This window comes from Zootermopsis nevadensis, unplaced genomic scaffold (assembly GCF_977971745.1).
Source record: "Zootermopsis nevadensis isolate Lab colony 2312 unplaced genomic scaffold, Znev_1.0 Znev_ptg000003l, whole genome shotgun sequence".
Classification (NCBI taxonomy): domain Eukaryota; kingdom Metazoa; phylum Arthropoda; class Insecta; order Blattodea; family Termopsidae; genus Zootermopsis; species Zootermopsis nevadensis.
In genome coordinates this window covers 13,862,112-13,888,513 of record NW_028259135.1, presented here as the reverse complement: position 1 = coordinate 13,888,513, position 26,402 = coordinate 13,862,112, and the positions used below count along the sequence as shown (strand labels likewise).

The 26,402-nt window shown below is 36.1% G+C and overlaps 3 protein-coding genes across 6 annotated transcripts; 2 read left to right on the top strand and 1 right to left on the bottom strand.

Annotated features, from left to right (window-relative positions):
* The first annotated feature begins 2,001 nt into the window (after positions 1-2,001).
* Hrs (Hepatocyte growth factor regulated tyrosine kinase substrate) lies at positions 2,002-19,008 on the top strand. 3 transcript variants are annotated; one of them, XM_022080021.2, is made up of 15 exons: positions 2,002-2,153; positions 2,448-2,532; positions 2,653-2,728; positions 4,056-4,244; positions 5,120-5,269; positions 6,329-6,453; positions 6,650-6,728; positions 8,720-8,818; positions 9,829-9,909; positions 10,535-10,768; positions 14,627-14,840; positions 15,294-15,478; positions 16,396-16,528; positions 17,268-17,432; positions 17,849-19,008. In XM_022080021.2, the coding sequence occupies exons 1-15, from the start codon at positions 2,117-2,119 to the stop codon at positions 18,496-18,498; spliced, it is 2,502 nt and encodes an 833-aa protein (XP_021935713.1). In that variant the 5' UTR covers positions 2,002-2,116; the 3' UTR covers positions 18,499-19,008. The 3 variants fall into 3 exon arrangements, with proteins under 3 accessions (XP_021935713.1, XP_021935712.1, XP_021935714.1); XM_022080020.2 differs by having other exon boundaries at positions 14,624-14,840; XM_022080022.2 differs by lacking the exon at positions 8,720-8,818 and having other exon boundaries at positions 14,624-14,840.
* A 1,325-nt stretch (positions 19,009-20,333) lies between these two features.
* maf-S (MAF bZIP transcription factor K) lies at positions 20,334-25,386 on the top strand. 2 transcript variants are annotated; one of them, XM_022080033.2, is made up of 3 exons: positions 20,334-20,701; positions 21,671-21,837; positions 22,356-25,386. In XM_022080033.2, the coding sequence occupies exons 1-3, from the start codon at positions 20,651-20,653 to the stop codon at positions 22,555-22,557; spliced, it is 420 nt and encodes a 139-aa protein (XP_021935725.1). In that variant the 5' UTR covers positions 20,334-20,650; the 3' UTR covers positions 22,558-25,386. The 2 variants fall into 2 exon arrangements, with proteins under 2 accessions (XP_021935725.1, XP_021935726.1); XM_022080034.2 differs by lacking the exon at positions 20,334-20,701 and adding an exon at positions 20,775-20,807.
* Positions 23,179-26,399, bottom strand: Mt2 (tRNA (cytosine(38)-C(5))-methyltransferase). The gene is made up of 4 exons (XM_022080031.1): positions 26,213-26,399; positions 25,433-25,619; positions 24,487-24,781; positions 23,179-24,041 (listed from the first exon to the last, which is right to left on the bottom strand). The coding sequence occupies exons 1-4, from the start codon at positions 26,265-26,267 to the stop codon at positions 23,451-23,453; spliced, it is 1,128 nt and encodes a 375-aa protein (XP_021935723.1). The 5' UTR covers positions 26,268-26,399; the 3' UTR covers positions 23,179-23,450.
* Positions 26,400-26,402: the final 3 nt, after the last annotated feature.

Here is a 26,402-nt window from a genome sequence, read left to right as displayed (position 1 = left end):
GGGTCTTATTGGTATGTTATTTATTTCATTAGCCTTTATTGTATGACATTTGAATCTTATATATGTAGCCCCACATGACAGTTAAAGATTTAAAAAAAGTTATTAATTTGGGGCAGATAAATCCATTTATGAATGAATTTTTCAAGGTTCTATAGGTATTTAGTTCCATAAAATTTATTACTCAAAGGTCATGAGCAACTATTCAATGCAGCCTCTGAGCACCATCTTCCACTTATGACTGAAATATTCGTTTCCTTCATGGGAGAAATCCATATAAAGCAGGTAAGATTAATTTTACTTATAATATTTATGTTTCTAGATACACTTAGAGATGAAAGTTTCTGCCTTAAATGGTAACAAGTATTCCCTGAGTTTATCGGATCTTTTTCTTTTTTTGTCAATGTCCTTTTTATTTCTTGCCGACTTCGAATATCATAAACGTGACAGCTTCAGGTGACTTAGCTAATGTTTTTTTTTCTTCTAGCTTCCAATAAACTTGCTTTAATTTGTGTATAGTTTTAAGTCAATCTCATTACAAGTGCCTAATAGAGCAAACAAAATTAGGTGGGAAACAAATATGTGATACTTTTGTCAATATGTGGCATATTTCCATCCCATGATTCATACTGTCATGGCTGTTACTAAACTTCCGCTTATGAAAATATTCGGGTTCTAAACAACCCAGGGAAGTGGTACACCTCTTCCAAATTCATAAGAGCCGGCTACAAGAGTTAAATTTTTCTTGTTTTAATACTAGTTGGCGTTTATGGTCTTGTGCAAGTAATGTCGGTTGTTTCATGAAGTAATCTAAATATGGCTTGTTACGTACTGTCAATTCCGATTTGGATAGTTATGTATGAAAATGTTACTTCAAACAATATTTCCTGGTGGCCGTGTCCATTGTATATAGTTAGCTTATGCGATCTGTCGATTGTTTCGTAAACTAATATGAGTGTGGCGGCCAGTATGACGTACCGTCATGGTGGCAAGGTACTAACGATTCTAACAGCATATGAAAATATTGATGTTCCAGTCTTGATGATCCGGTTCTACATGAGTATGAAAGTAGTGGTATTCCAAATTACAGTATTGCATGGTGCATACCTCCACTGAAATCCTAATAACTGGATACAAGACGAATTTGATTTTTGCAACATGGCGGCCGTCTATCTTTCTTTAACTTGTGTTTATAAACAAATATTTATATGTATATGTGTGTGTGTATGGGGGGAGGGGGGAGAGCTCCTAATTTAAACATCACAGATGTATGCGTAAACGTTTAGTGATCGGATATAAATCCGGAAAGCATCAGATTACAAATAAAAAATCTAGAGATGTTTATTTATAAATATATTACTCATAGAACAGTTAAAATATGTCATTGGATTTATGCATCATTGATTTACAATATGGCTGTTGTTCCATTAGATTAGAATATCGTACCAATTATTTACTGGTTTGTTAAAGGACAACTGCAATCTGTCAGTTGTTTCAGAAACTAATTGGAATATGGCGGCTGGTATTTACGTCATGGCGGTAAATCCAGTTCGATTCTAACAAAGTATATGAAAATATCGTTGTTCTCAGAAACAGGTTCGGATTCCAATGTGTATGAAAACACCGATACTCCAAACAATTGCACTGGGTAGTATATACCTCTTTTCATATCGTAAGAACCGGATATAAGCCATGTTTAGTTTTGCAATATGGTGGCCGTCCTCTGGCAGCCCCAATGGCAATACAGTGCAATCAAAAAATTAACTTCCTATAAATACAGATAAACTATATCTGTGGCAATGAGTACAGTTCTTTGGGGTCTCCGTTTGTAACGTCATACTGCTTATTGGTTATCGCTTAAAATATTTAATCTGCGGTAAATAAATGCAGTATTGAATTAAGTAAAATCCCTGTAGGGAACATAAAGTGTTCATAGGTTTAGCTACCTGTTACATACTCGTCTAGATGAAAAATTTATGGAAGCAAAATATGAAGCACAGATAGACAAACGTGTGACGTTGCTTATATTTCTGTGACTTGATGCCATTAGTCATTGTCAGCTGTTGGAAGTTGTTTTTGGTCGGTGTTTGAGAATAAGAGAATACATCAGAATTTGGAAATGTTTCGATCAACATCTAGTTTTGATAAACTTTTGGGCAAGTACTGTTCTTTAACCATGTATTGTTTGGACGGTATATTATTGAATGAATTTGGTGCTTTTTTTAAGATTTATGCAAGTTGGGTTGATGTTAGGGTGAACTGATATGAATATATAAGGTTATTATTCTCGAAGACGTTTCTCATGTATGCGATCAAAATCTTCGTATCCAAAGTTGTTACTTAGGAAGTTGGAATATTATTATCAGTCTTGTTTAGCCATAACTGTTAAAATTACAATTGTGTTGCATTTCACATTAATATACCTAAACAAGAATATTATTTGTTTATAGATAAAGCAACCAGTAACCTACGTTTGGAACCAGACTGGCCAGCAATCCTTCAAATATGTGACCTTATACGACAGGGGGATGTTCAGTAAGTGTATTTTCAGTTACTGTCTAAACAGTTAAAGCTGTTTTAGTACGCACTTAAGATACAAACCTTTAAAAAGTTACATGAAAAAAAAAATGTATTTTTCTATCACTTAATTTTCAGATCTAAATATGCCCTGATTGCTATTAAGAAAAAGCTGTACAATGCAAATCCACACATTGCCATGTTTGGATTACAGGTAAGACATCAAGAGAGAGATTTATTATTACTAGGGATATGCTACAATATAATATTTGTTGGTAAAATGCTGATAGTTAATATAAATATGGACAATAGCTACATATGCAGAATAGCTCCCTAACCCATTAACCTTTCAATTAGGATTTCATTTACAGTTAAAATTATTTTCTTGAGGGTTACATACATACATGCATATTTTATTACATTCCATGGATCCATAAGATAGTCAGATGACAATAAGATGTGGAAAAAGTCATAATAATAATAATAATAATAATACAATACATATTATAAAGTACAATTCATACTGTTATATAAATTTCACATAATACAAACAAATGGTTCACCTAAAGTAATGATAAGTTACAAATAAATCTACCCATTACATACAGAAGATAAATTATCACTTATTTGTAAACAAATTTAGTGACAGAGTAAAAGGAGTGTGTAATTAAGTATCTTTTTAATCCTACCTTAAATTGTGACTTTTTATTTACAAGACTTGTGAGACTTGATGGTAGACTGTTGAAAACTTTGATCCCTGCATAATATGCACTCTTCTGAAAGCATGAGAGGTTGGCAACTGGTTCATGAAGCTGACTTTTATTCCTTGTGTTGACATTGTCTACAGCAGAATTAGTTTGAAAAAGTTCTTGGTTATAGAATATGTATTCACAAGGAATTGCTAAGATCTCTAAATCTCTTAAATAGACTTCTTCATGAATTTCTAGGTTTGACTAACTAACTAACTAACTAGATGGCTTACCGAACCCGAAGGTTCATCACCGAATTAACCAAAGCCTTCCACCAGGCAATTTCTACACATTTCATTTCATGAACACATTTCTAGGTTTGACACCAGCTATTAATCTAACAATTTTCTTTTGTAAAGTGAATATCTGTTTGTGTACTTACTTTATACTACATAAAAATCCCTAATTTTTCACAATTTTATATTGGTTATTTTTACATTATGAGGGGCTGGGGTAGTTCAGTCATTATAATCACTGACTATGAACTGGACAATCAGGGTTCAATCCCTAACAGGGGCAGAGGATTTTTTTTCTTTAAGCCTGTATGTCTAGATTACCTCTAGGGCCTACCCAGCTTCCTGTCCAATGGGTACTGGTGTCCTTTCCCCAGGGGTAAAACACGGCCGGGGTGTGATGTTGACCACTGACCCTCATCTAATGCTTAATTTAAGAATGAGTAGGAGATATACTGTCTCTCCCCTGAAGTGCCTGCATAGTGTGTAGTGGGGCGGCTTTATTTTTTTTTGCTTTTTTATATATGCATTATGAAACAGTTACTAATAATGTCTGCAGGTACTTGAGTCATGTGTCAAGAACTGTGGGAACCTCATACATGATGAGATTGGAACAAAACAATACATGGAGCAACTGCGTGACCTGGTTAAATCAACTTCCCATGATGATGTGAAGAACAAGGTGTTAGAGCTGATTCAGGCTTGGGCCTATGCTTTCCGCAACAGTCCTAAATACAGAGCAGTCCAGGTAGGACAGTACATTATTGCAACTTTAAGACAGCTGTTATTACACACAGCATCAATTTTAATGTTATAATACTGTATTTATTTGTGGTTTATTTAACAAAATTGTCAATAGCTCAGACTATGTGCTTCAGATGATGGGATGGTTAATGAATAATGAATTGGAAAGGATATGGAAGAAAGCAGTTGAGGCCTAATTTAAGTACTATTCTAGCATTTTCATGGAGAGACAGAGGAAACCACGAAGACTCTTAATCAGGTTAGCCAGTTTCCACGTCAAGATTCGAACCTGGGATATATCACATATAAAACTAGTCAAACTGTACATGCCATATGCTTTTGGAAATGTTTGGTATGTGTAAGGAGAGAAGTGAAAACAGAAAATGTAAATACAAGAAAACCTGTAAGGCCTTTGGCCAAAGAATCAGACCTGGGACCACAAATACAATGCATATGTGCTGATCAATCAACTGAAATGTCCAATAAAATGCATGCAACAGTCTTAAATGTGATTCTTATGATGGTGTAAACAAATAGGAAGCTGGCAAAAGGATTTTATAAGGGATGATGAAAAATACAGGACTTGAATGGTGAAATGTGGCTGAGAACAGGACTGTTTGAACTACTTATAATCATGCAGCCATTATTTGGTGCATGCAACATTAACACAGAATGCTGTGGCTCAGTGATTAGCACTCCTACTTCATAGTATGTCATTATATACAGAGAATGGAAGGTTGTTGGGAAAATACATTCTACTTTAACTTTTTAAAAAAATCACAGAATGAATGAACTGATAGTCTGTGAAATATTATGTGTGAAGTTTGCAGCATGAATGATTTGCCTCTGCAACAGTATTACAAGTTGTTCTTATTACAGGACACTGTGAACATCATGAAGACTGAGGGCTGCAAGTTTCCAGTACTAAAGGAGAGTGATGCAATGTTCTCTGCAGATACAGCACCAGAGTGGGCTGATGGAGATGTTTGTCATCGATGTAGAGTCCAGTTTGGCATGATGCAGCGTAAGGTAAAGTCATTACAATGGAACAGAATTTATTTACATTCCATAGATTGTTCACAGGTCTGAGCCAAGGATGTAGAACATGTCATAGCACAAATACAATGCTTGTTTCTAATACAAATATAAAATTACATAGGTATGACTGATTTACAGTCAATTACAGTATTGCCACAAAAATAATTACACAAGAAAGTATAACCACTATTGCTTACATGTATTTGTAATAGCTGAGAATTTTTGGTTTAGGTAAATTCTTCTGTGGAGTAGGAGTGAGGTAGGAGATACTCTTTAGTTCAAGCTTAAACTTCTATATATATTGTGAATCAGACTTTTTATAATGGGGGAAGATACTGAATAGCTTAATTCTTATATGTTGTACTTATATTGCAGATGTCTCTAATTGTTTTCTTTTGAATGTAAAATACTTTTTGCTGTCTGTTGAGATTCCACAGAAAATAATTCAATATGACATTGTTATCTCGTTTAGTAGGACTGCAGCCAACCACAACAATGCATTTTGTAATTGTTCTTAGAGTTATCTTTTATATGTGCATGCATCAGTTGTGTAGCTTTTGATCACATTATGTTAATCTTAACTTCTTGCCTACTCTATGAAATAAAAAGGGCATGGAAACCACTTTATCATTCCATGATTTCTGTTTCTCTGTATTATAAGAGAAGGAAGATTATTTTAACCATCCAGTGATCTCTGACACTGATTAAGTTAGTAATCTTTAAGTTTCTGTGTGTTAAAATCATTCATTGTGTGTTCAGTTTTTTCATATCTATTTCATTTGAGATTAGCTTTAACAAATTAAAAGATGTTAAGAGATCCTTTTGAGAAACAGACATAACTACCTTTGCAAATGTCTGTGTATATTGTGTGAAGATTTTTAGAAAGATTTGGTAATCAGATTTTGCTGTCTTTAGTTTTGTGTTACCAAGATTAATTTAAAGTCTAAATAATTTTTTTGTGAATTATGAACCACCAGTTCTGATTAGTTTACAGATGTCTGTCATTAGGCACTTGTATATATAAGCATCATATTCCTTTTTCCAATGTAGCACCACTGCCGAGCATGTGGTCAGGTTTTTTGTGGACACTGTTCCTCCAAGACGTCTACACTACCCAAGTTTGGTATTGAGAAAGAGGTGCGGGTCTGTGAAGCTTGTTACGAGATCCTTAACAAGTGAGTCAGAATTACATGTATGCATACAGTGTTCTTTAGTTTGTGTGTCTGTGTTTTAAATATGTGGTAAAGCAAGGAGAATTTTATTATAAGCATACTTTATTTCACAAATAATTTATTTGTTTTATTTCTGTGATTTTGTTGATAGTGTGTGTTGTATTTAATCTCTCAGTTAAACCCTTTTACCAATTTTCAGACCAACATCAGCAAGTCAGAAAACAGATGGAGAATTACCAGCAGAGTATGTATCTAGCTCACTTGCACAGCAGAGCCAGGTATTGTTCACATGTTGTACAGCAATTTTTCAATCGTTTTAGTGTTCATTAGAACCCAAATAGGAAGAGGAATCAAAATATGCTTATTATTATTATGTTTTGTATATTAGAGCACCTTTATGAACTGTGATCTGAAATGTTTAGGAGACTTAGCCATGTTTCAAACAACCAAAATTCATACTTAAGAACTTTTGTTATATATTGACTGATTGCAACCTTTCATTGGATTTGGATGTTATTGTCTCGACAAAGTAAAAATATTATTCATAGTTGGCATCTCCTAGATTGATAGTAACAAATCAGAATTATATTGATTAAGAAGTTAAGAAGAGATTAATTTGGCAGTAGCATGTTGCTTTCATCCTTTCATCTCCTACTTAAAAATTGAAAAATTAAAAGTATATAAAACTACTAATTTATCTGTTGTTTGCATCCTAAGAAAAGAACACAGAGTTTGAGAACAGGTTGTTGAGAGGGAAATTTTGATGTATGGTGAAAGAAGTAACAGAAATGTGGAGAAAACTGCTTAATTAGGAAATCCATGATTTGTATTCGTGAGCCGGCGTAGCTCAGTCAGTATAGTGACTGGCTACTGACTGGGCGACCGGGGTTCGATCCCCGACGGGGGCAGAGGATTTTTCCTCTAGCCTCTGTGTCCAGACCAGCTCTGGGGCCCACCCAGCCTCCTATCCAATGGGTACTGGGGTCCTTTCCCGGGGGTAAAGCCGGCCGGGGCGTGATGCTGACCACTCACTCCCATCTAGTGCCAAGGTCAAGAATGAGTAGGAGCTATACTTTCACTCCCCCCAAGCGCCTACATGGCGTATAGTGGGACAGCTTTACTTTTATGATCTGTATTCTTCTCAAAATATTGTTGGGATGATTAAATGGAGGAGGATGGGTTGGCTAAGGCATGCATGCATGCTTGAGAGATGAACAGTGAAAACCTTAAGAGAAAAGATCACTTGGAAGGTGTGGGTAGAGGTGAGGGGATAATATTATAATGGATCTTGGAAAAATATTGTGTCATGATATATATTTGATGTAGTAGGATTTGAGGCTTTCATGGCGGTGAGTCGAAAGATAGCTTCCTGTGGGTTGCGCTGTATAGTCTGGTAGAAGTTTATCAGCGTTTCAGAGGTCCTTGCTGCCTCCATCATCAGGCATTAATTGCCCTGATGGAGGCATGAAGGACCTCTGAAATATTGGTAAACGTCTAGTAGACTACTTGGCGCTACAACCCAGAATAGAGCCATCTTCTGTATTTGATTTGTCTAGCTCAGAATATGGACCAGTGGCAGGTTCTTGTGAACATTGTAATCAAACTTCAGGTTACGTAAAAGGGAGGGAAGTTCTTGAAGTATTTGAATAACTATAGGCTTGTCAAGAAGAACTCTGCCAGGTTCCAGGACTGATCCTTGAGAAAAAGGTGTGGGTTTATGAAACTTGTTTCAAGACACTCAACAAGTGTGTGGGAACATGTTGGAGTATGTTGAAGTACACTCCAATGAAGAAGTATCATCAAAAACAAATAGAAGTTGAGATCAACAACATCTAGCATCCTATATTGTTCAGGTTAAGCAAAACGGACAATGTTACAACCGACCACCTGTTGCTGCCCACTGTTCCCTGTTCGTCTGTTCTTAGACAAGGGCACTGAGCTCCAAGATCTAACTGGGTATAATATGATGGGAAGGTTTGTACATCATTATCCCAGATAATGGAGGCAGAAAGTCCTTCTTTACACGTTTTTTATACTTGCTATAAAAATTCTGTTCTGAGTACAGAGGGGAAGCAGTGAAAGTTCAGAAAAGAGAAGAGGGCTATAGCTTGGAGAGAAGGCTTTTAGAACCAGTTTTTATATTAACTTTTTTATTATTGTGATGAGGGAACGTGCCCTTACATTTGTGTCATATGAATATGTGTTTGTGTAAAATGGCGTTATATGTTTGTATGTGTGTGTGCACATTGTGGATTTGTGTTGTGGGCAGAGTCCCCCACGTAAGTCAGAGGATGAACTCAGAGAAGAGGAGGAGCTGCAACTGGCACTGGCGCTGTCCAAGTCAGAAGCGGAACACAAAGAGAAAGAGGTGATAATGACAGTATTCATATTGTTTGTGCTACTGATCCTTATGAACATCTGCCATTCTGCCCTGTTAAATGAACTACTCCGTTTCTTGTTTGTTTTCCATTACATACTGATCACTGAAGAGCAGTGCATGATTAGTAGATACGCAGCTTTGGAAAGCATTCTTGGATTTTGTGGATTATTAGCTTTCATAATTACATTATTGTTCCTGAACTGCTGGAGTTATTTTAGTAATATATACGTTGTGTTCAAGCCTCTATTTGTGTGTTACTGGTTAACTGCAAAACAATAGAAATCATGCTTACATCAACCGAAACACTGCCAAATATATTGATGCTTACAGTTATGGTGACATTGCCAAACAAAGTATGTAAAATTTGAACACATTTAGGTATTTATGTTGGATGTTTGTAAACTGGAGTGAATTTTCAGACACTATAAAGGAAGGTGTGAATATGTATGTGATATTGGTAGTGGAAACTTTATTAATATCTCATTTTGAGTAAATTATCACTTTTCTTTTAGTTTTATTTGTAATATGCTGTACACATGTTTACGCATATTATTGATATGCTTGTGTAGTGTTTTTTTGGAGTTTGGCTTATTGCTTTTCAGGTTTCCAGAATAATCTTAAAATTGTCACTCATATCCCTAATACCCAAGTCAAGGTGCCTGTCCTGTTTATGATTTCAATCACAATATGATAGAAAACAGGACGTAATTACAGAAATAGGATGTTTCCCAATACTTCTCCACCCATTCCTGTGTATAAATGGGAATTGACTGTTGAGTATATTATTCACTGACTTTGCAGATTTTCAATCTATACAGTTATCTCTGGCCTATAGTTTCTATGTAGTATTTTTACATTTTTTTTGTAAGTAATACAAATTGAATCTCTGATTCTTGAATTTGTGTTGTCTGGTGCTGATCTTATTATATGAATTACAATTTGTTTCTATCAGTAGTTAGTTGTATATTGTACATGTGTTTTATATGTTTGTTTGGCAGAAGAAACGAACAACATCAGCCATGATGTCTGGTCCCAGCAGTACAAATCGTGCCAAACAATACTCCCCTCCACCTGCAGTTGTAAGTGCCTCTGTTTCTCATACACAGTATGGATAGTAAATATGTATGTCTTATATTAGACAATTCTGTGTGAGAGCTGGAATTGAAGGGAAGGAGCAGGTGTGAATGAAGTTATGTTACTACAAATGACATAAGTGATATGATAGTTAACTTTTGTTGTGCCTTTCTGTAATTCTGCATACTTTAAGTTGTGGTAATCATTCTCACTTAGGTTAAGAAACAGCATTCATGAAAATACATCTCAGTTAATTATAAAACCCAATAACAACTACATAATCATAATTATATTATTTGGGGAAAAAATTTTAGACAAACTCTTGGGCAAATACCAGTTCAAGATGTTGAAAAATGTGCAGCATTTTGTCACATTATGTTCATGTAACTATGTGACTTGAATGTCCTAAATGCTTTTATTTCTTCCTGAGCTTCTTTATTGTCATGTATTAGTATATCCACTATCCATCCAAACCTGCACATTCCACTTTTGTATGGATGTAGCTATGTGGGATATGAACAGAGGGCTATTAAGAATTCAACATGAATTCTATTAACTTTCTGACTAACGTTCCAGCTAAGACATGTTGACAGACATTAATAGTTTCAGATTGATGTTTTTTTATTTTAGGACACTGCTGGTGGCAGTCCTAGTCAACAGCAGACATTGACAGATGATGATGTAGACCCAGAACTTGCACGCTATTTGAATCGTTCATATTGGGAGCAGCGTCAGTCTGAAGAAGCACATCAGCATGAGAAGCAACAACATCATACATCAGATCGGAATGGTAGTCGGGTGGACAGTCCATTGAGTCAACAACCTTCTGCACCCATGTCATCTACAACTGCATCAAGCAAACTTGTGAGTGGGTATTCAAGCAGTGTTTGTATTAGTCAACACACCAGCAGTTAACACTATGTATTCTATTGGTCAGGTGCTTTGGTTTTGTTTCTTACCTTTTCAAGGCTTTTCTAAGGAAGTTCCAAAAGCATCATATAAATGTTCATTAATATTGTCACCAGATACGCAAGTATCATACAAAAATTAATATTAAATGTTGTAATGTACGCTAACTTTTTTATCATCTGGGTTCTGTGTTGACTCTGTAAAAGTATATAAAAACCATATGTTTAGTTAACATTTTGAACTACATTTAAGCATAGTAGGATGACCATTAGTATATCTTGCCACATTGTTGGAGCCAGGCGTATTTAACTAACTAACTAACTAACTAGATGGCTTACCGAACCCGAAGGTTCATCACCGAATTAACCAAAGCCCTCCACCGGACCCTGTCCTGGGCCAACAAAATCCAGTTTCCTTCACCTCCTATCTCCCATAGATCCCGCCTGAGATTATCCTCCCATCTACGTCTAGGTCTCCCCAGCGGTCTCTTCCCTTCAGGTTTCCCAACCAGTACCCGGTGCACACCTCTTGTCCCATCCATGCGCGCTACATGTCCCGCCCATCTCACTCTTCTCGACTTAATCACCCTCACAATACTGGGGGAGCAGTACAGATTTTTAAGCTCGTCATTGTGCAGTTTTCTCCACGCCCCATCGTCTTCCCTCTTAGGCCCAAATATCCTCCTCAACACCCGATTCTCAAACACCTGCAATCTGTGTTCCTCCCTCTGAGTGAGAGACCATGTTTCGCACCCATACAAAACAACAGGCAAGATTATTGTTTTGTATACTTTAATTTTCAGGTTCTTAGAAATCAGACGGGAAGACAAAATATTTTGGACTGAGAAGTAGCAAGCATTTCCGGAATTTAGTCTCCTCCTAACTTCCTCACAAGTATCATTTTGATTTGTTATTGTTGTTCCCAAATATTTGAACTTTGTAACCCTTTCAAAGGATTTATTAGCTACCCTAAGATAATTTTGCCCGCCTGTCTTCTGATGACGAGATACTAACATGTACTTAGTTTTTTCTGAATTTACTTCCAGCCCCACTTGTCTACCAGCCTCTAGTAAAACTTCTGCGTTCCTCTTTATTGTATTTATATCGTCCCCCAATAAATTAACATCATCAGCATATGCCAATAGCTGATGTGTCCCGTTCAATTGCAAACCCTCCTGCCTACCTTGGACCTTCCTGATGGCGTATTCTAGCGCAAAGTTAAAGAGCAAGGGAGACAAAGCATCTCCTTGTTTTAGACCGTTCTTGATGAGGAATGTCTCAGATACATATTTACCTACTCGAATTTTGCTGCAGGTTTCATTTAAGCACATTTTTATTAGACCCACTAGCTTCTTTGGTATACCAAATTCAATAAGAATATTATATAGCACTTCTCTCTTCACAGAGTCATAGGCTTTTTTGAAATCTATAAATAACTGATGTACAGTCCCACCGAACTCCCATTTTTTCTCTAGTATCTGACGAATGCAAAAGATCTGATCAATCGTTGATCTGTTTCGTCTGAACCCACACTGATGATCCCCAATAGTTTCATTCGCATATGGGGTTAATCTTGCCAAAAGAATGTTGGATAGAATTTTGTATGAGGTTGATAGCAGCGATATTCCTCGGTAATTACCACACTCAGTCTTGTCCCCCTTCTTATAAATAGGAATAATTATGGATTCCTTCCATTGATGTGGCATCTCTTCCTTATCCCAAATTAACTGAATAAGCTTATGGATCCTCATATGCAACCCTTTGCCACCTGCTTTAATTAATTCGGCCGGAATCTGATCAGTTCCTGGAGATTTATAACTTTTCAACTTCCCAATGGCTAGTTCCACTTCATCTAAGCTAGGTTCTGGCACCAACAGTTCAGCTGTATGCATTTTAATCTGTCTAATATCACCAGTATTATGAACATTTAAGAGCTCGCTAAAGAAATTTTTCCACCTATTCACAATTTTTATTGGATCTGCAAGCAAATTGCCACTATCATCCTTTACCAAATTAGTCTGGGGTTGATATCCTTTCTTAAAGTTATTAATGCCTCTGTACAGGTCTCTGATGTTTTTTTCCTTATTATTTGTCTCAAGTTCAGCAATTTTGCCCTTCAGGTATTCCCTTTTCTTAGTCCTAAAGGTTCTACTAGCCTCACGTCTCACGTTACATAGATTATCCGCATTTGTTTTGTTTGGGTTCTGCAACCATTGAAATTTTGTTTGCTTCCTTCGATCTATTAATTTTGAACATTCTTCATCAAACCACGGTTTATTTTGCTTTCTCCTGTAGTATCCTAGTTTCTCTTTTGCTGAAATTTTGATGCAGTTTCTGACATTTTCCCACTCCCTGTTGATGTCCACACTTTCATTATCCTCATTTGTCTCTAAAATTTGAAACCTATTCGAAATTTCAACTTGATATTGTTCCTTTGCCTCTCCCTCACTTAATTTTTTCAAATCAAATCTTTCTGTGTCAAAATTTTGTTTAGTTCGTCTACTTACTGAAAGCCGCTCCCTCACTTTTGCTACCACCAGATAATGATCAGTGTCGCAATCTGCTCCTCTGAATGATCTCACATCAATTACATTTGTCTGCCTTCTCTTATCTACTAAAACATGATCTATTTGATTGTGTGTTCTGCCATCTGGGGAAGTCCAAGTGTATTTATGAACATCACGGTGTGGAAATTTTGTACTTTTTACAATTAAATCTTTTGACGTAGCGAAGGTCACTGCTCTGACGCCATTATCATTACTAAGTGCATGGAGACTCTCGCTGCCTATTGTGGGTTTGAAGACATCCTCCCTCCCAATTTTTGCATTGAAATCTCCTAGCAGAATTTTCATGTGATACTTGCCAAATGTATCAAATACTGATTCCAATTCTTCATAAAAGCTATCCTTGATATCATCGCTTTTGTCTTCAGTTGGGGCATGAACATTAAGGACAATGATGTCGCACCAACGTCCTTCCAAAATTACGTAAGACAACCTGTCACTAACAAATTCTACTCTCTTAACTGCTGCCCTAATTCTGCTATGAACAAAAAAACCCGTCCCTAGCTGATGATTGTCATTCCCCTTTCCATAGAAAAATGTAAAATTGTCCACTGGGATCGTGCCCTCCCCCTCCCATCGCACTTCCTGCACTGCCACTAAGTCTAACTTATAATTCCCTAATTCCCTACACACTGATTTCAGTGCCCCAGCCCTATAGAGGCTCCTAATGTTCCAGGTACCAAATCTCATGTCCTTTTTCAATTGCCGTGGTCGTGCCAAAGAGTCCGTCCTGATCCGAGGCTTGGTTGATTTTTTCGTAACACATATTTTTTTTAAAGGTGAAAGGTTGTTAGCCCTACACCCAACCCCCAACCTGGAGGACCAGGGTATCACTCTTAGTCTAGCGCATCTCCTTAGACCTGTCCGGCTTGGGTGACCCTACCATGAGCCGAAGCTCAGGCCGGCATAGCCCTAAGGGTCATTTGAGCACGCAAGCCTCCTCACCCGGCAGATTGCCTTCGACAAGGTGGTGATACCTTCGATGTTTCTAAATGGTCTGTGTTACCCAGTTGTATTCTGCGTTTTCATGTTTAGAATCATTCACAACTAAAAGTTGCAAAAATGTGCCTGTTGGCTTTTCGGTATCTGTCTGTGTATAATGACCTGAGAATGTGTTTGTTGATTGATTGATTTATTTAAATAGACCTTCAAGTCTCACTGCACATCACAGTTTTGATAACTTAGGATGCATGTTTTATTGTGGTTTTTGGTTTTGACATTTGAAAGTTTGTTTTCTGTTGTGTCAGCAGCATCGTCATGAGAATGGGGAGACAGATACAGAGATGGAAGAATTTGTAACAACCTTGAAAACACAAGTGGAGATCTTTGTGAACCGAATGAAATCCAATTCTAGTAGGGGACGGAGCATTGCAAATGACAGCTCTGTCCAGACACTATTCATGAATATTACAGCAATGCATTCTCGTTTGTTGAAGCACATTCAACAGCAAGATGATAGCAGAGGTGAGTATAAGGTACTCAGTTCCTGCACCTCTGTTGTATATTCTTTTATAATTTTGTAATTTGTCTGGAAATTTGAAGCCACTCGTTAAATAATGATCACATCTGAACTGTAATCTTACAGTGTGATCACAGAATTACAAATGGAAAATACAAATAATGAATGTATAATGATGTAATTAGTCCTAATAGTTTATGTGACACTTGGTATGAGTGTATGTGGAAATTGGTGAAATAGAAAACAAATAATTCTAGAAAGAAGATTTAAGAATCAGATTGTGACAATGAGAACATAAAGCATATGCTTAAACATCTTATTCTATGGCGTGACAGCCTGAAGTTGAGCCTTGGCCTCCTTATGCTTAAACATAGGTACATTCTAATTTGCAAACATCATAAGGAAAAGAGGACTCATTAAAAATGAAATTGATATTTATTTCTTCATTTCTGTTTCAGTATATTATGAAGGACTTCAAGATAAACTGGCACAGGTTAAGGATGCCCGTGCAGCATTGGATGCCTTGAGAGAAGAGCATCATGAAAAACTGCGCCGCCAGGCTGAGGAGGCAGAGAGGATTAGACAAATGCAGATGGCACACAAACTGCAGATTATGCGCAAGAAAAAGCAGGAATACTTGCAAGTAAGTGTCAGTAGCCATATTGCACAAATGTGCTCCATTCATAACATTCAGTCCAATTGCATGTGTGATTTTGAGTTTTGCAAACTACCTGTAGTATGTTCCGTATAACTTGAGATAGAAACCATTGCAGAATATGACTCCATTATACAATGAAATGTCAGTACAATACATTTTGAAAGGATACACTCACTTTTATAAGATAATTTCCATTCTTCATCCCTGTGTCTATATGCACATTGTAAATTCCTTTCCTATTATGAAATTTCATGAAATAGAATGTGTGTGCCCTTGCTTATTTCTGTAAGTTTAACAGAATCAGAATATTAGTATATGTAGTGAAATAAACACTTATAACATCATGAAGTTTCAAAATTTGCTGTGTTACACTCTTGGATTACCCTTTACTATTCCATGTATAATGGAATGGAGGTTGTGTGTGACATAAATAACAATAAAAATTACAGTTTAATATATGTATCAATCTCAAAGTTAGTTATAATCATGACAAATCTGATGTCAGCATGACATGTGTAGAAACTAAGAGACATAAACTTCATACACTTGCGATTGATGCACGCTTAGTTACATGGCCAAATGAATTTCAGTTATCCAGAGTGAAAGTATTGACTTTGTACTGACCCATGCCCATGTTTTAGTTCCAAATATAAGAAAACCTCCATACAGTGAACACCATAGTATTGAAACATTTTAATTTGTTAAGGGGATATTTTTAACAAAGTTTATATATACGTATTGTCTTTTATTTTAATATAGTTTTTCTGTCTAGTCTCAGTGGCAGTTTGTGCATTTATTTATTCTTCTAGGCTTGAATATGTTTTGTACCCCTGACTCTGGATGTCAGAAAGGGATGCTTTATTTTGTCTGTTGATATTAAAGTTTTGTTGGTGGTGTTGCAGTACCAGCGTCAGCTTGCACTTCAGCGAATACAAGAGCAGGAACGAGAGATGCAGATAAGGCAGGAGCAGCAGAAGCAACAATACCTTATGGGTTCATCTATGCCTTACAACATGCAACCACCATATATGCCAGGTTCATGAATGCTGCACATAATATAGCAAAATCTGAATTTAAGATTTCTTATTGTAAAAAATTTATTTGATTATAATTTAATTTTTATGATCCCAGCTCAAGTACAATGTATCCTAAAAGAATCTCAAATTAATATTTCATTGTATTTGTGCTTAATGGAATTATTGATGTATTACTAAACTAATGCACAAAACAGACATTTCTTTCTGATTCTCGGTAAAAGTAAGTTGAAATACCTTGGGAAGAAGAAAATTGTCTTGGAAGTTGGAAATGATACAGAAGTGAATATCATACATAGAGCAAGTAAAACTGTATTTTGTGTTCCCTTTGGCTACATAATCCATATTCGATATTACATTGAAATTGTAAAAAATGGGAAGTTGAAAGGGAGTGTATTTATATTAAAATTTCTTTGTGAGGCCTCTTCATCTCAATCCTTGCTATTAACACACAATAATATGTCACTTTTCTGATAGTGTGGAATTGCCTGTTCTGACAGTGAATGTGAGAACGGTATGAATTCAGACTGAATTTCATTTCTGTTTGGCACATTGCCTGGTGTTAATATAAAGTTCCATGTCTGTTCTGTCTTGGAACTTTAATATATTACCATGGAATAATATGCAGATTGTCAAAGTGAATGAAAAATGTCTGGTAGTTATAGGAATACACATCTGTTATTATGTATGAATAATATGGCGATTCACTGTATAATATTTTTGTCATAACTGTTGATTAGGTCATGGACCAGGTTTTGGACCTGCAAGTGCAGATGGATCACCTGTGCATGGAAATCAGTTCTCAACAGTGCCAGGTCCCAACTCCTTTACTTCGTTACAATCTGCTGCTACAAGTGCTGGACCCACCACCTACAGAGACTTCTCAGGATTATACTCTGTACCCAGTGAGTGTATACTTTCTAGCTTGCAAGTGTCATTGTAAATATTTCGCTCTTTTTCTTTTGGCACACTTACTTGGTTTTGTTCACAAGTATAATAAATGTGTTTCTTCACAACTTAAATCATTTAATATCTTATAATAGGATGGCATCAGTGTAGTGACTAGACTATGGGATGGATGACCAGCATTTAGTTCCTGGCAAGCAGGATTTTTCCCCCCTTTACTGGCTGTGGAGTATGCCCAGCCTCATATTCAGTGGGTACAGCAGTTCTTTCCTTATGGGCAAAGCAGCTGGGACATGAAGCCAACATTTAACTAGTGAGGAAGTTAAGAATGATTATAGCTCTACTTTTATTCCCCCTATGCATGTGCATGGTGTGGTGCTTAGTTAATTATCAGGGATAACCACTTTGATTTCAGATGTGCAAGCACTTCCTGGACAGGGGCCAATCCCAGGAGGCCCTGTCCCTCATATACCTCAAGGACATATTCCAGCTGTTGCAGCACCAGGCGCAATGCATAGTCTTCCTAGGGGCATGGTACCAGGTCCTGTGATGGGACCCGTACCAATTCCTGGACAGGTGCATGGCCCTCCAAGGCCTATCCAGAGCCAGAGACCACCTATTCAAGGCCCAGTTCAGGGTCCTCAGTTACAAGGACAAGGCCCAGCACAGTTGCCCCAAGGGCCTGTGCAGGTACCACCACATGTACAAGGAGGCCCCATGCAGGTTCAGAGACCTCCTCAAATGCAAGGCCAAGGGCACCATCAACTTCAGGGCCAGGTTCATCCACCCCAGATGCAACATCAGGGACCACAACAGATACCAGGTCAAGGGTCTCAGAGCCAGGGACCTCCACTACAAATGCAGGGTCCTCCCGGTCAAACAGCAGTACCACAAAATCAGCCTGTGCCAGGGCAGCCAATTGCTGGTGCTCAGGGACCACAAGTTTCACATTATTCTCCAGGAGGAGTGATGATGCCATCAGGTGAGACCCAACCTCCCCAAGGCCCTACACCAGGAAGCTCTCAGCAACAGCAGCAAACAGCAGAATTGATTAGCTTTGACTAGTTCACCATGTCAGTCACTAAATATAGGTATCTGTTTAGTGTTCATTCTGTTGCATATTGAATGAAGAATGAATGAATCTTAACTGTACTGACATTACCTATGCTAGATATGAAAGCAGTAGTTACTGCATTTATATGTGATTATCACTTGTTTGCATATATTGTAAAAAGAAGATGGACGTAAATGTAGTGCATAATTACATCACATAATAAATCAAACATGTTTTAAGAGTTCATATATTTATAATGTGAAATTGTTCTCAAAATAAGTAATGGTGTGTTACAAGTACCAGTAATGTATGAAAGACTGGAAATTGTTTTTTTCTTTTTGCTTGTCAGTAACTTAATCTTAACACTAAAATAAAATTTAGTACAGTCATTGTAATGCAAAATGTGATGTTACATCCGTCATAATAACTGTGCAGTTATACAACAAACCTATTCCTGTACTATAACTTCATTGTACTGATGCTGACATAAGTAAAATCTTTTCAGGAAAATGTTATGTTTAGCAAGGTTGAATCATTAAACAATTTAAAAAGTAAAAATATTAATAAAATAAAACAACCACAATTGTCGCAGAAGAACGTAAGAAGAACCATGCATCTTACTCCCAAGCCAACGACCTTTATTTCACCTCTCATTCACAGTTGTTATTTCTTATTATAAAAATACAAAATGAGTCTAACTTAGATTATAAAGTGTAGAAGCTGACTTTAATGTTATTATGTGTTAATTTTAGTATCAATCAGCAAGATTTTCTTTATTCCAACCCATCATTTGTGCACTAAGTATCATTTTTGCTGCAGTGTAGTCTCATACATTAGAAGCTGTACACAATGACTGGTGCAATGGGTCCTGTATTTGGAAACAGTGAACTCCTCTTGCACAAATCATTTGCCTGCATAGAAAGTACATTCTAAAAACACCAGCATTTGTACTTGATAAAATGTAATTATTGAAATTACTGAGCTTCGAAATGTGCTTTCAATATTGTAGGGTACTCTCTCAGTTTACTTTGATGGAGGGAATCAGTAAATGACAGTTGACACCACAAAGGTTTGATTGTGTAAGTGGTATGCTCTATGTGTCCTATTATGTCTGACTTGAAACATTGAACAAAATAGTTTGTTTTTTGTATTCATGAAATTACAAACTGTAGAAGCTTATGATAACATTTGAGGACTTCTGTAGCTAGGAAGAGACCTTCCCTAAATTGTATACCTTCACACGGTCATCTTTGGAGTAGAGTAATAATGCACCTCCATTACTTATAGTAATCATTGATCTTTACAAGAAGGGTGCAATAAATATGTTGGATATTGAAGAAGTGTTGTTTGATAATGAATTTCAGACGACGGGCATAACTGTTGATGATGGAGGAACTGCTGCATATTTGATTTTATAATTTTAAAAAGTTGAGTGTATAGAAACATATGCATGTGAATTAATGTAGTGGATATGGGACTTCCATGGGTCTACTGGAAAGTGTCTGCAGAAGTGAAGATGAAGGTAAAATTATCTTTTTGCCTGGGCAAAGTGTCATGACAGTGAAAGTATGGCTTCTGTCTGCAGGAATACCTCAATACCCTACTACCCAATTACAGCATCTGAGTTAACATTAAGTAGACTCAGAATACTGTCCCTTGTCGTAGATTGACCAGGTATAATCGTAAAAATGTAAAAGAAAATAGTCATATTCTTTTTCACACCCAATAGATTATTTATTCTCAATAACGATGGGCACTTCAATTTCCATTTTGTAAGTTATTCAAATGTTCCGCTATCACAACGAAGAAAAGTTGCATAATATCTGTGATTATTTAGCTCATCTGTGCGTGATTCATTCTTCCTTGGTTTTATCGTAAATGAGTGTTTTTAAATGTTAGTGGTAGAAGCAAATATTTTATTAACTGAACGGATAATTTATTATTGATCTGTGTAAATGAAATACTGTAGCAACAAATTTATTTGAAGATGTTAAATACCTTATGACTAACCTTTTGACTATACAAAGTTAAACCTGCAGTACCTCTTCATAACATGAAGTTCGTGTGGCCCATCTTTCGTGTTATGATGACTAAGCAATATTTGTGCTTTGTTGCACTAGAACTGCAAGAAACTTCGCTCTGAAAGCGGGCGAGAATTTAACAATGCCTCCAGAAGGTAAAAAAGGCGACAGAAAAAACGGTCATGGTAGTCAGGTGAGTGAGAACTTTGTACCATTTGTTAAGAATTCGTCTTAAAAACTTGAACCTCCAGCCACGTAATGTAACACTACTCAACAGTAGCATGTTGGTGGATATTGGTGTATGAAATTCAAAAGTAGCACTTTCATTGGTGATGTATTTTCGAATTTGTTGCAACACCATATTGGCGTTTTTGGTTGTCATCAGGGTTAGAGGTGGGAGGATGAAGAAAGGAAGCCTTGTGCACAATTTCATAATAGGTTAAAGCACAGAGGACTTGGGCATTATCTCGTGGATTAATATAAACGGCGTAGATATGAAGGAAACATAACAGTTAAAAATCACTGTAAATGAAGGGCATTTGCTTATTTATTAAGTCGTATTTACTGTCATCAGATGAAAATAGTACTCGTATTAAAATACGGTAATACCAGCAAATGAACAGGGCTTCTGTATGTAGTACGTTGTGTTCACTGATAAAGTTGAAAGTAGCTGGAACTGTATGACTCACTGCCAAGTGCTAGAAGGTTTTCCCAACAAGAATTAAGTATTGATGCATAGAAACAACAAAATCAACACTTAAAGCAATTTCTGCCTGGAGCCAGGAACTGACAGTTCCTTTCAACTTTATCAGTGAATGCGCTCTAATGTTGGTGTTGTCTTATACTTCAGCCTCCTCAGCTTATATTCCTTCCGTTAATCCAAGAGTGGCAGAACATTCAGGCTATTTGTGATAAACACGATCAGAATTTTGACTAAACATTAATAATGTTTATTATTTTATTTATATATGACCTCTTTTTTACTTCAGAAATTGTATTTCACACATTCTGTATTATTTGATTTGTAGATTACTGTACTATGCCCAGTCTTTTTTAATTCTCATACCATGGAAGGAAAAGTGGGAATGCAGAATCTGGAACTGTTAACTTATTATAATAGTTGCAGAATTCTATATGTTTCTTCATGTTGTTATTCCTCCAGGCACCACTCTCCCCAGGGCCTGTACTTGATATCAGTGATGATGAGCTAGTTTCAATCTCTGTTCGAGATCTCAATCGCCAGCTGAAGATGAGAGGATTGACTAGGGATGAAATAGTTCGCATGAAACAACGAAGACGAACTCTTAAAAACAGAGGATATGCAGCAAGGTTAGTAATATTATTCTACAATAAATGTCATATAATGATTTGACAGTGTTGGAAGTAGTCTTTGGTACTGTGTTTAGCCATGGATGACGTCTTTTGATGGTGATCCAAATACGGAAGTGGTGTACTTCGATCTTTGTTTCAACATAACAGTAAGTTTGTCCATTGTAAATTGACAAATGCACATATGCCTGACTGTGTTTGAAGGTGAAAAGCATAAAGTGATTGTTGACTAAATGGTGATGCACTCTGCTATTCAAATAGAAGTGTTTTTGAATAATGTATTACTCAAAGTGCCATTGAGCCTTCTGTAGATGTCACTATCCCAGATGGGAAAGTGGCCATCTTTCTGTCTCAAGGGACATTCTGTTGAAACTAGGGTCACAGAGTCTCATCGCCATATCCAGCTCTGTTGGTATATAACCAGAATACTACATAGCATACCACTGTAGAAGATCTTGTTCTAAATGCATATATCTGTGAAAACCTCGAGTCCTACAAATGTAATTGTTACTTTTCAGCTGTCGTATAAAACGAATCGAACAGAAGGATGAACTGGAGACAGAGAAGTCACAAGAATATAGAGATATGGAAGCTATGCAGGATGATAACAACAGGATGAAAGATGAAGTTGAAGCTCTATATGCCAAATATGAAGCACTGAAAAAATTTGCAGCTCTTAAGAAAATACCAATACCACCAGAAATGGAGGCAATAAATTGAAATTTCTGCTTGAAATGAAAACTGTATTTATTCTACAATGAATGTTTGGAATGGCCCATATTTTTATATAGGGCTGGAATTACTTGAAGCTAGGGCTATGAAATGTTTCCATGTGAGCAAGAACATGTTATCATCTTGACGCTACATTGTTGTTTCTGCCATGCTACCCACAACAAAATGCTCTTTTTACATGGATGAGTAAAGTTTTCCAAGACATTCTATACCATTTGGCATCCCTAGTTGGTTGTGAAGTTCATGTATTGCACATACAGATCTGCTGTTCATAGATAAGTGGCAGGTCTAAAATTTTATGCTAACAAAGCTAATCAGCAATAAGGATATTCCACTGCATTCAGGCAGAGTATTCTGATTTACTTACCAATTCATTAACTGTAGGTCAAGGTCTGTGAAATACTAGTTTGAAATATAAATCAACAATGCCTAAAGTACTACAGGTAAACACTTTCATGAAAATTCATTTATCATAAATAGGAAGTCTTTAAGGCAATGTATTTCTTCTACTGAACGTGTTTAATGTAATTTTGTTTCATTTTGTCATTTTCATTGCACTAATGGATGCAGAGCACAGGTTAATTCTATTAGTAATTTAAACAACACTGGTATCATTAATGAAAGCAGGGTTTTTATTTACAATAAAAGAATTCAGTATAAATATAAAAACTAATACAGAAAAAATTTAGGTGCATCTTCATTCATCACTTCAGGCAGCAAAATTACAGACTAATTGGTATGGAAAGCATGATGTAAAATAATTTTATTTGTTAAAACTTAGTACCCAGAATTCTTATTATGTTATAGTACATTACATTTTTACTTATGAATAATGAAAATGCCAGAGATCATACCAATCCTATCTTTCAGCCAAAGTATAATCAACACACAGTGTTGTCTCCTGTGGTCAAAAGGAGAATTAATAATGCAACAACATGCACATTGACACTATTGCCAAGAAGACAGTATGACTGTTTTATTGTGACATCATTAGGTAAACTAAAACCTTGGTCAGGAAAGCACATAAGTCTTGCCACCTCACGATGTGTGAAGTAACGCATCGCAAGTCCCCGTAAAAGTTCCAACTGCTCATGACTACCTGGAACATGTGAACGACTCTGTTCAAATGCATTGGTGATTATATCTGGTGATGTCGGGGAAAATACAGAACCTGTTCCTTCTACATAACGTCCATATGCTTTAGTAAAACAGCAAGATCTTGTTGAGTTTGGACCAACAATGTCCAGAAGCCATGCATGTTTCCCTAATATTTTGTCTGGTACATTAAATTGTTCAAAGTACTCCAGAGATTTATTTATTTCTAAAATGTGGTTCAAAGAGTAGCATGTCCCTTCAGAAGCCATTTGATTTTCTTCAACTAGACACTTATGCTTTGAATTTAATGCAGACATCTCATATGCTGCATCTGTAAAGCTGCTGGTGGTGTGTAAAGGAACTGGTAGGCTCTCCATCTAGGTACAAAAAGACAAACTCATTCAGTTTACAACTGTAAACAAGAAGCAGTGTACACACACACGTATTTGTGCGTGTGTGTAATTGGTGATATTTCTATCAGTAAAATGAAACAAATTAAAGATATTTGTTAATTATTTATGCAAAGAATTATGGGGTCAGAAATGATGAAAAATGCTAGAATAGAAGGTGACAGTTATGCTGTCCCCTCATTCTGTTAATACTTCACTCAGGACTTAACATTGTCATCACAGTTCTTACAGACTTTACAGCTATTATAATGATTCCAAGGTATACAAATCAAATGCCTGACCCCAGGAGCAAGTAATGATGTTTAAAATGTGTCTGGCTTACTTATATATCTCATTCTGACTTCCAGGTCATGTCAATCAAAGGCTGGAATCTGTACACTGAATAAAAAAATTGTTACAGTAATTTACTTACAACATGAGGCTGCAATGGAAAATTAAAATAAAGAGGCCTTCTCTTTGCAATGAGGTAATAACGATGCCGTGTATTGGGAATTGAGAACATGGATGGACTAAGAATAAACTCCTGGTAGCAAAAGTCCAAATTTTCCAGAGTGTGAATTAGTTGTTGACAAGTTTCAGATTTCTCAAAGCCTTTTACATTTTCAACAACTAAATATTTCCACTTCTTATTAAGGTGTGGAAGAAGACTTAAAAGGTGGATAAATGAAGAAGTTCTGTTATCTGACATGTCTCTTTTCAAACCAACCCTGAAAAAAAGTAAGTCATGTAATATATTCGCATTGTCGTATGGGGACAGAGTGCTAAAGTACTCACTTGATGAATTTTTACTCTTCAAAAAAGGGCAGTAAGGTACACAACAGATTTAAAACCAATGGAATCTTGCAGAGATAGTTTTAGGCATTTAAAGATATTAACAGTATACTAGTTATACATTCAAGAAACCATTTTATATGCAAAAGAAAAGTGTGTCTGCACTGTAAACAAGTATATACATATACAAGAAATAATAATGACGATCATAAATATGTACACAAGCTGGAACTTTATAACAGTAAACCGTCAGTAGCAGGTTGTGTCTTCTATAACAAACTGCCTGCCACAATAAAACCAAAAATAACCAGTTTAAGAAGGAATTGAAGGACTTTCTTATTAAGGGGTGTTACTATTCACTAGAAGACTTATCTTAATGAAGAGTTTTTGAATATTGGCTACTGATTATCTAATGTATATAATGCTATATCTCCAATGGGATTATATCATAATCATTATTGTATTTTGACAATGTATAATATAGATATATCCTATATCAATGTATTTTTGATCTACAGAAAATAAAGTATTATTATTATTATTGGAATGTTTTATTTTATGAAACCTAAAACAGTGTGAATCCTTACCTTGTAAAAGGCTGACATGGAGGGCTCATAAGAATCATATCAATACCACTGTCATTTATTTCATTTGCTGAAAAAGACTTAATATTTCTTTGTAATAATTTTGTATTGGGAAAATTATGCTGATACACTTTATTAGCTATGGTGTTGATGTCCACAGCTACCTTTACTTCACCAGGAATACCACTTTCTGAAATATTAATTATTAATGGATGGAAACATGTATTAATTTCTGAGAAAGTTTCAGTGTCAATTTGCTTAGTGAACTTTTCAATACTGAATTATTTTTGTATTTATACATCGGTCCACTACTTTTGAGGACCCAACATTATTTGTAATTTTGTTACCCCAGTCGTTATGAATATTTTTGTCTCCTGATGTATGAGAAATCATAAACATTCTGGTAGGAATAACTATACATAAAAAGTATCAATTAACAAATCTAAAATTCATGTGAGTAAAATAAAGTTAATTATAATTGCTAAAATTACTCCATTAATTCAGAACTTTCTAAAATTGGTTCAGAATTATTGTGTGGTAGCATATTTTGTGCATGTAGTGTTCAACATGTTTAAGACAAACTATCGCTACTGAGAGGAACTAAATTAACCTGACCTAATCCAAACTATTTATTAATGGGAAGACGATTTCCGAAATCTGATATTGTGCTCAATACTGTGACTACTGCACTTTCATGCCAAGTACATCTAACTTGTTATTTGGAAGTTTGGTTATGTTACGTAAATTTAGTACATATATTTCATACGAGATCATATATCTGACCTTTAAATGCAAAATGCATTCCACCTATACCACTGTACAATTCTAAAACCTTCATCGTTATAACGAACAGTTAAAATATCAGGTAATGAGTCAACAATCCACTTCTATTTCGCTCCTGCCTCTTTTTTTATTTACAGATATGTTTCATATTTCCACAGATCACAGAAAAGAAGACTAATTGGAAAATTGC